This window comes from Brachypodium distachyon, chromosome 2 (genome assembly GCF_000005505.3).
Source record: "Brachypodium distachyon strain Bd21 chromosome 2, Brachypodium_distachyon_v3.0, whole genome shotgun sequence".
In the NCBI taxonomy this organism is placed as follows: domain Eukaryota; kingdom Viridiplantae; phylum Streptophyta; class Magnoliopsida; order Poales; family Poaceae; genus Brachypodium; species Brachypodium distachyon.
Window position 1 is genome coordinate 20650782 of NC_016132.3, and position 9622 is coordinate 20660403.

The 9622-nt window shown below is 47.6% G+C and overlaps 1 protein-coding gene and 1 pseudogene across 1 annotated transcript; one reads left to right on the top strand and one right to left on the bottom strand.

The window, feature by feature from the left end:
• Positions 1-616: 616 nt before the first annotated feature.
• On the top strand, positions 617-1653 carry LOC100836331 (probable histone H2A.4). The gene is made up of 2 exons (XM_003568240.4): positions 617-934; positions 1025-1653. The coding sequence occupies exons 1-2, from the start codon at positions 722-724 to the stop codon at positions 1301-1303; spliced, it is 492 nt and encodes a 163-aa protein (XP_003568288.1). The 5' UTR covers positions 617-721; the 3' UTR covers positions 1304-1653.
• A 3241-nt stretch (positions 1654-4894) lies between these two features.
• On the bottom strand, positions 4895-7532 carry LOC100834297 (annotated as a pseudogene).
• Positions 7533-9622: the final 2090 nt, after the last annotated feature.

The window sequence follows — 9622 nt, forward strand, 5'->3', positions numbered from 1 at the left end:
TCGAGTGCAGCATGATGATTACAATTTTGAATTGCCAATGGCTATTATCAGGGTGGCGTATGAAGGAGTTATTACCGATGACATCTTTTGTGATTTTTTTTCTTTTCAAAAAGAAGTATAACCTCGGTCTTTGTGATTTTTATAACCGTTATGTTTTGACGTGTTCATATTAAGTTATGATGTATATCGCTGTCCATATAAGTTTTTCTCTTGTATGCTATTTGGTTCGAAATTATGAATAATTCATGACATAAGGATTAGTTAAATTAACTCGAAACTTAGAAAAAATAATGTACATTATTTTTTGAAACTTACCAGGCATATCGCTGTGAGCTTTACCGGTTTGGACATTTGGACATTCATGGGTTTTACCAAAAGTGATTGAAACAAGAACAGGCATGCAAAAATGACGTGCATCGGCATGACGATCCGTCAGTCCCCCCAATGTCTACTCCTATTGGCTGCCGCTCCTCTCACTCGGATCGCCTGGTTACATCCAACGCCTGATATTGCATTGGTCTGACGCCACCAACGCTCGAGATGGAAACACCGCCCCGTATCCAGCTATCGTCTGTCCTCCTCTGCGACCAGACACACAGAAAGCACAAACACACACCCCACCGCACAAAAACAGGGAGAAAAAACCCAAAGAAATCGACCGGGAGAAAAGGAGAAAAAAAAAAGAGGGTAGGAGGAAAAGCTTCCGAGCTCGGGATCGGCGATGGAGGTGGGATCGAAGGCGAAGAAGGGCGGCGCGGCGGGGCGTCCCCGCGGCGGCCCGAAGAAGAAGCCTGTCTCACGCTCCGTCAAGGCTGGCCTCCAGTTCCCCGTTGGCCGCATCGGGCGCTACCTCAAGCTCGGGCGCTATGCCAAGCGCGTCGGCACCGGCGCGCCAGTCTACCTCGCCGCCGTCCTCGAGTACCTCGCCGCCGAGGTGGGTCTCGCACGCACCCGCCCAGAGACCGCCAGAACGGACCGCGAAACTAGGCTGATTCGTCTTTTGTTTTTCCTATTTTTGTCCCAGGTCCTCGAGCTGGCGGGGAACGCTGCGCGGGACAACAAGAGGAACCGGATCATCCCGCGGCACGTGCTGCTCGCGATCCGTAACGACGAGGAGCTCGGGAAGCTGCTGGCCGGCGTCACCATCGCGTACGGAGGGGTGCTGCCCAACATCAACCCCGTCCTGCTTCCCAAGAAGACCGCCGCCGCGGCTGCCAAGGAAGCCAAGCCGGGCAAGGAGGCCACAGCCAAGTCTCCCAGGAAGGCCACCGCCAAGTCGCCCAAGAAGGCGGACGCCTCTTAGGCCCGGGAAGTGCAATGCCGGTGCCCCGTCTCCCTCCCTCGCTCCCTCCCTCCCTCTTCCCCGTCCACCTGAGTCGTCGTCGTCATCAATTCGTCGTTGCGTGCTATCGTTGTCATGGATCAATTGCTCCTCGTTTGAACTTCAATTACGTCGCGTTTAGCTTCCGATCAGCTTGTACTATGTAGCTTAACATTGGTGTAGGTTCGGGGAGTGTGTAGGGCGAGGGACGGGTTGGGAGGAGGAAACTGTGAATCGCTTGGCGTTGTTTGTAATAATGTTGTGAAGATTTGGAAAATTAAGGGCTTCTATTCTGATTGCCTATATGTGCTTTTGCTGCGTGCTTGTAGTGATATATTTTGTTCATTTGGTTACTTGCAGCCTTGTTGGGGGTGTGGATCCTTGCCTCCTTGGGGAAAATATTGTTTTAATTTCAAAGTAAAAAACCTTATAGTAAAAAACCTTATACTCTCTCTGATCCATGATATGTCGTTGCCTCCGACCCATATTACCTGTTGAAATATTGCATATATCTAAGCAACCCATATTACCTATTGAAATATTGCATATATCTAAGCATTTTTTAAACATAAATACATCCATATTTGAGCAAATTTGAGACAAGTAATATGAATCGGAAGGAGTATTAAAGTTGTACTAAATCAGCAACAATTAATTATAGATCGGAGGAAGAAGCTTGTAACTGGAATTTTTCGGCCACGGAGGAGGGCTCCTTCAGCTTGTAGAAATTTTAGAGGACTTCTACAGAATTTCAAATTTACGATTTTTTTTCTGTGTGTAGCACCTGTTTCATATGATTCGACATGGTAGATTTTCTAATAATTGTCCCTAAATTTACTATTCTAAAAATTATTTGAGACCTCATGGACGTACCTAAAAATTGAAGTGTCCATATCATCCCAGTCCTCTAATTTTCATATTCATATGATTCAAAATCCTGAAAAACGAATAAGCCCAAAGTAGTTGTGCAGTTGAGTTACAGTTAAATTTCAAAGTACTAATGTGGTGTTAATCAAATTTAGTTGTTCCTTTTGTTATGACTAAAACATTTAAGTTTCTTTTTTCTACCTTATCTTACCATTTACATTCATTCCAGTTGGTACATCAATGATGTAGACCTGCTTTTTCCTGTCTCGTTCACTTCTGTTACCGTAGTACTTCTTGCAAAAATATAATCGTGAAAGTTGTTAACTGGATGGCATGGTGGCATAGGTCTCAACTAATACTATGAAGTTGCGTAATTTGTTGCAACCTCGGTTACAACCGTGTATCTTACTATTAGGGAGCCTTTTTGATTTGTAGGATTATGAATATGCATGATAGTAGTGTCATGCTTACTCAGAAAATCACAGGGAGGGATTGAAAATGACTGGATTGCAATGTCATGTCTACCTTTCTTTTGGAAACGATGATTATAATTAAGACGCACACAATCGCACGTTTGCACTTAGTAACGGTAGAAGAACAAAGTCATCGACCGTCAAGATTGACAAAGTATTATCGACGTCTTGATAAGTATGTTGCATACAACTAAAAGGATAATAAAAAACACCAAAAAAATAATAAAAAAAGAAACGCCAACGTGCTCAAGGTTGGAGGCGAATCGACCGCAGTGAAGATTGAAAGGTAGACAAGGGGGTATGACACTGAGTGGGAAAAATAATACACCGAGAGGTTTACGTAATTGTGTCCGTGAGATCGAGATAGGCAATCAGAGGGGGTGAATGATTGCGCGGAAGCAAATTAAAACTTTTCCCGAAAGTCCAAACCCTAAATCACCTTTCTGTCCGTGATAGTAAAACGGCCGTAACTTTTGATTGGATGAACCAAGAAATACGTACGAGTATGCAAAAGAAAGTTATTGAAATTATCTAACCAAAGCAACAAGAATTAGCTCAATTGGACGTACCAATCAAAAGATATGATCAAAACAGTAACAACTGACAGAAAGTTATGAGAATTAATCTATAATCGATTTCGAGGAATAACAAGAAAGATGAAGTAATCACAATCTTTTCTTGATCTCGTGATAAACCTGCAGCAAAGTATTATGAACTCGTGATAAATATGCAGTAAAGTGTTTGAAAGATCTAGCATGAATAATCCACGAAAATCCTAGAAAAACAAAGATGACACCGCCAACGAATTTTTTAATTGCAACGATGTCGATCGATTACAAAAGATGCAACCATGCATCCAAGAACTCTCCAAGAATTGATTTAAATTCAAAACTCTGAGTTCCCTCACGTCCTTGCCAAAACCCTAACCTAGACGGCCTCTATTTATAAGAGAAAATTCGCAACCCTAAACCGAGTCTGAATCCAACACGAACTCCTCTGTCCCGGTCGGTATTCTGCCCGTGAGGCCGGCATACGACCCCATATTGAGATTACTCCAAAATAAAAGTTGTTCATCTCGACGACGCGCACAACTTTCATTTGGACCACTTTTCCATCGGATGACATCTTCTTGACGTTACTGTGTAATCTTTAAACAGCTCTCATCCAGCCACGGCTGGACCTACATATGTCTTCACATCGATGCCACTCTGTGCCATCAACTCTTCTTGTGGTGTCTTCAAAACTCAACTATCATGTGTCGAATATCTCCAATACCGTACATCTCCGGTATAAACAACGTACGACAAACCGGTGCCCTTCCGGATCATCGTAGTCTTCACTTTTATTGTTCCGTCGCACGAACGTCCCGCATGACCTTGATCCCCAACCTCAGCTTCTCCCAAGTTTCGTCCCTCGATCCCGTCAGCGACCACGTTCCTCTAGCTCCGACAACACCTGAAAGCGAACACACAAATAACCAGTACGAGCACAAGTCCACGACTTGACTCAGGGTAAGTTCCACACAACTCACGCCATATTTTTCACATAAGAAACTAATGGATCAACACATCAATTTCAAATCACTAAGTCCAAAACATGATACATGTCATCACATAAGTATCTATATTATCCAAAGTATCCACATCAATGTTTTATCTAAAACACTTGCCAATGTTGCACATCACCTATGATTTCACAGTGTCTGCCACTCCGCCTTAGACATACTGTGGAGCTAATCCATCAAAGTTCCAGCATGACGGTATTGTGATAGATTACGACTAAATCGTCCCATGGATTATTGTGCTGCTTGACCTCATTTTTTAATTTGTTGTAGTACTAAAAATTGGTCACCGCTACAAGTTCTAGTGTTATTATCTCAATAAGCAACCGGTAAATCTCCGTCGACTGAGATGCGGCCGCTCCCGTATTATCGCCAAGTAAACTGGACTGCACTTCTTAAAAAAAACAAATTAAACTTGACAGCTCTTATTCCTGCATCCTTAGGCCCTGTTTGTTTGGGCTTCTGCTTCAGCTTTTGGTGCTTCTAGCAATCTCAAAAGCACTTCTCCCGTTTACACATGAAGCTGAGAAGCACCTCTGGATGTGCTTCTCAGCTAGAAGCACCAAAAGCACGTCCGGAGGTGCTTCTCAACTTCATGTGTAAATATGAGAAGTGCTTTTGAGATTGCTTAAAGCACCAAAAGCTGAAGCTGAAGCCCAAACAAACAGGTCCTTAATGCGATGGAAGCACTCGGACGAATTCAGTGCAGGTTTGGCATGGACCAAGAAGGTCATTGCCATTTGCCAGAACCCGCGGCACTGGCAGACGGCAGTTCCCGAGGTTCCTGAGAGAGAGACGCTTGATCGTGAGGTCAGCGAGGTCGAGAACGGAGACGATGTACCTCCCCCAGACGTCCATCTCGTAGTCGTCGTTGACCTCTTCCTACGAGCTCGCCACGTATACGCAGTTCCTCCGCACCCCGTTCACCCCGTTGGCCTCCACGCAGAATCCCCGGATCTAATTTTTTGAGACAGGGTGGTCCAATGTATAAACGCTTATGCCAATATAAATTATAACCAACAATTTTTTACCTCAAACATACTAGTAGTATTGAATTTGGGAAGAGAAAAAACGGCATTGGAACAATTTTGCGATAATTTCAATTCGATCAATGAGCAAATCTTAATTCGATTCAATGAAAAACCGAGAAAAATGTCGACGGCTCCGTGTAAGCTGCTGCCTCGTCGCATGCTCGCGGTGACGAAGCGTGTGTTTGCTGTCCGCTGGCAGTCAACGACGATGATGACGAGAAATACGATGCGATGTTAGCTGCTCATGCTCGTCTGCTTGGCAAAAATCCGATACGATGCCAACTGCTCGTGATCGATCGCTAGGCTGCTACAAGGCCCAATCTGATGTGCTGATGCGTACACTACACAACAGAAAGAAAACGAGAACTGGCCCGGAAGATAGGCTATTTTCTCGGGCTGATTTTTCTTTTTTCGTGGGCTTAAGATACACTAGTGTATATGTACACAGGCTGTATTTCCAGGATGGTCCATGAACAACCCTGGCCACCCTATGGATCCGCCACGGCGCGGTCGCCGATCGATGTCGGCGATTTCCGTCCTCTGACCACCCCGCCACTGCCGCCGGGGCTGGGCTGACCCGACGGTCTGCACGGAAGGCCTTGAAGAGGCCCTCGGAGCCTCGGCACCCCCCTTGGTACACGAGATGCGTCCTGACGATCAGGAGGCGCTCGGCCGACGACACCACGAGGGTGGACTCAGGAACAAGCGGCCCGCCACGACGGTCTCAATGATGCTGCGGGTGACCATACGCGGCGGGTGACGCGGGATTCGTACTGTTGGGTGGGCAAGAGAAGCAGCGGGATGTGGCAACGGGCGGCGCCGCTGAGGCCGAGCGCCACGACGGGCACACCGAGCGCCGCCGAGGTCCGCGTGCTCGATCTGAAGGGTTCGTTGCATAGAAAACAAAAAAAATTCTACGGTTGAAACCACAAACGGGCCAAGATCATATCTAGGAGGTGAAAGTAACAGGTAAACCGTAGTCTTAGAAGGAGTCACCCTCGAAGACCAAAAGCTTTGTTAACGAGAACGGTTCTCGTGGATGATGTAGACGATCACTTGCCAATCTCAAGATCGCGAAAATGAGTGGTGCAAACAGGCAGCGCTTCCGCACTCGGTCACACGTAGGGCTCGACTATGACCTCCGATCCCTCGTTCCAGCGGGGTAGTGGAAGTAGTGGATCCACCGGGAACTCCAGCAGTACTACGGCGTGGTGGTGGTGGTGGAGAAACTATTTGAGCAGGGCTTCAGCTAAGCCATGGCTCGTGAGGTGGAGCAGCGGGAGGAAGGGACCAAGAGGTGAATATGAGTGTGTAAGGGAGAGAAGAGCACCATCCCTCTATATATAGGAGTTCACGAACACGAACACGGCACGGTCGCCAATGTCGAGGATCTCCGCCCATCTCTCTGGAGACCGGCGGTCCATTCAGAAGGCCTTAAAGAGCTCCCCAGAGCCGTTGGAACCTCCCGGATGATGCAAGGGGCGCGTCCTGACGATCAGAAGAAGCTCCCCGAAAGACACGACGAGGGTGGAGGTGAACTCGGGTTTCCGCCTGTCCCACTCCCAGACGGCGGCTCCCCTGCGCAAGTGCTGGGGCATCGGCATCAACGAAGGCGGAGGCTCGATCACCGCGGCCACGGCGAAGGTCGCGCCGTCCAGGGCGGCAGTCTTGCCGGTTCCCCCGTCGAAGAGGTAGAAGATCTCTCCACCGTCGTCATCGCAGTAGGTGACGCTGCTGATCTCGGCGAGCTGCGGGCACTCTACTAGGCTCCACCGCGTCGTCGATCCCCCGTCACCTTCCCGCCAGCAGAAGAAGGCGCAGGGCGCGCCCTTGCCCCGCATGATCACGACGCCGCGTGGCGACTGATCCCAGACCATGTCACGGAGGACGATGTTGTTGACGATGTCGCGGAACGCGGGGGGTAGCTCGGGCAAGGCAGCCGAGGCGCCGGTGAAGGTGTGAATCAGCGTGGCGGAGAAGTAGTGGTCCACGGCGAGCACCCAGCCGCGCGGCGACGCGAAGAGGAAAGGGTGGCGCCGCGCCGCGGGCACAGGGATCTTCGCGATGATGTCTTCGGCGAGGGACCAGAAGCGGCGGTCGGCGGTGAAGTGGTCTTGGGAAGGCAGGAGGAGGAGCGGGGCGCGGCAGCGGGCGGCGTGCTCCGCCGAGGCCGAGCGCCAGGACGGGCACGCCGAGCGGAAGCGCGCCAGGTCCGCGTGCGCGCTGATCCTCTCCGCGATCGCCGCGACGAGATCGGCCGGCAGGTCGGACCAGCTCATCTCGTGATGTCCTCCCTCCGTGCCGGCAGCTCCAAGGCGTCGTCTTCTTTGTATTGATCGAACGTCCAAGCTTCCAAGGAGCTACGAAGTGCTTTACTCGGCGAGTATTACTCGTTTGACTTGTAGAATTTCTGCTCAGACAGTAACATGTACGGAGTATTACATTCCGCACCGTCCTTTTTTCACTGTTATGGACTAGCTCACCTCCATGATTTCAGAGTCTAGTGACGGTGCAAAACCGTCAGAAATAGCCCAAAAACCGTCAGAAATATAATTCATGTCGGTAAACCGTCACGCGAATACCGTCAGAACTGGCACGTCAGGGAAAAAGATTTTGCGTGACGGTGACCCGTCACAAATAAATTTTCTGGCGGATATTTTTGACAGTGGCCGACAAAAAACATTTCGACGTCCGGTTTCGGTGACTTTTGTTTCGACGGCTCACCCGTCAGTAAATTACGACAACAAAATAAATTGTGTGGGTTGACCCGTCACGAGTATGGTATTTTCTGACGTTCCAACAGCCGACAAAGAAATTAGAATGCCGTCAATGAAAATGATTTCTGACGCTGCAATAGCCGAGAGAAAAGAAGGACAAATTCATAAAAATGAAATTTCACAATTAGAAGCTGCAGCAGTAAAATAAATAGCTCCAGATCATAATAGCAAGATATATATATGCACAACCATTAGATCCATCACATCAACACCACATTGCATTCATTGAAACCAGACCCAACAGAAGTCATACACATCATTCTGTTTATACATCATATTTCACCTAATAGGTTCAAGCATCAAAATAAATACAAGATTCATGAGTAGCTAGAACTCCACACATCCAGAAGGCAATGGTTCTACGGATGACCATTGTTAGAACTCAAATCACCAAAAAAGAAGACAGTTTTCCCTCATCTTTGATGGAAAACAAGCAGCACTCAAACAGCGGCGGCGGCGCCCTCGTCTTCACGGCAGAAAGTCTCCGGCTGTGATAGTATGCCACTACTGTGAAGCAATTGTGCATCTCCTGTAAATGGAGAAACAAAGATAGTGAGATGCCAGATCCAGGCTGAAGTATACTGTAAACTGAAGTCATCCCTTACAAGTATGTTTATCTCAGAAATACAAAATATTGTATAGGCGGCCAGACTTTGGCGGCTGGACCCGCGCCATGGCGTCTGTCCCAGCGCCGGGAGATGGAGCGGCGTCTGAACCCGTGGCGACCGGATCCGGCAGAGACCAGACACGCACCGGTCGGATCAGGCCTCAACCGGACCGGCGGCGGCGGCCTTCCTTCGTGGCGGCGACCGGACTGGCGGAGTTGCTGGTGCTGGCCCTCACCGCCATGGCCGCCGGATCCGAGAAGAGATGGAGGATGGCTCGGCTTGGATAAGGGAGGAGATTGAGGATGGGGAGAGAGTTCGGATCAGAGAAGGGAGGGTGGCGGCCGGAGGAGAGAAACAAATGGAGTTAGAGAGAGAAGAGGTGGGGAGGGGGTTATTTATACCATACCCTGAAAACCTAGGTCTAACCGGGCCGGCCCAGTTAACTTGTTGGGCTAAAAACCAATTTTGACGTTTATTCCTGACCTGGTTTTACAATATTCCGTCACAAAAATACATATTTCCTTACGGTGCCCGACACAAAAATATATCACCATCACGATAATAATTTGGAACCATTTCAATTAAATTCTGAAAAAATAGTATATAAGTGTAAAATTTGACCATACTCTAAGCAACTATATAAAATGTAGTTTCATACACTTACAAATTTTTTTGGATCAAAGAAGATAGATTAAACTTCATTTGCATTACTAACTTCACAATTTCATTCTAACTTCACGACTTCATTCCAATAGATCGTATGACACATCTTATGAGATGCCACCATTACAATGCAATGTATAGTCATACTTCTCCCAAATGGCTTCAGCCAACCTTATTTGTACCTAAATGGATCCATGGTTGATTTCCAAAATTTTCAGAGCACATTTGGATGTTATTTAAAATAAATTTGATTAAAATACATGTTTATTCTAAATAATAGCCCAAAAGCATAAAAAATTACCATACTTAATTAGAATCTAT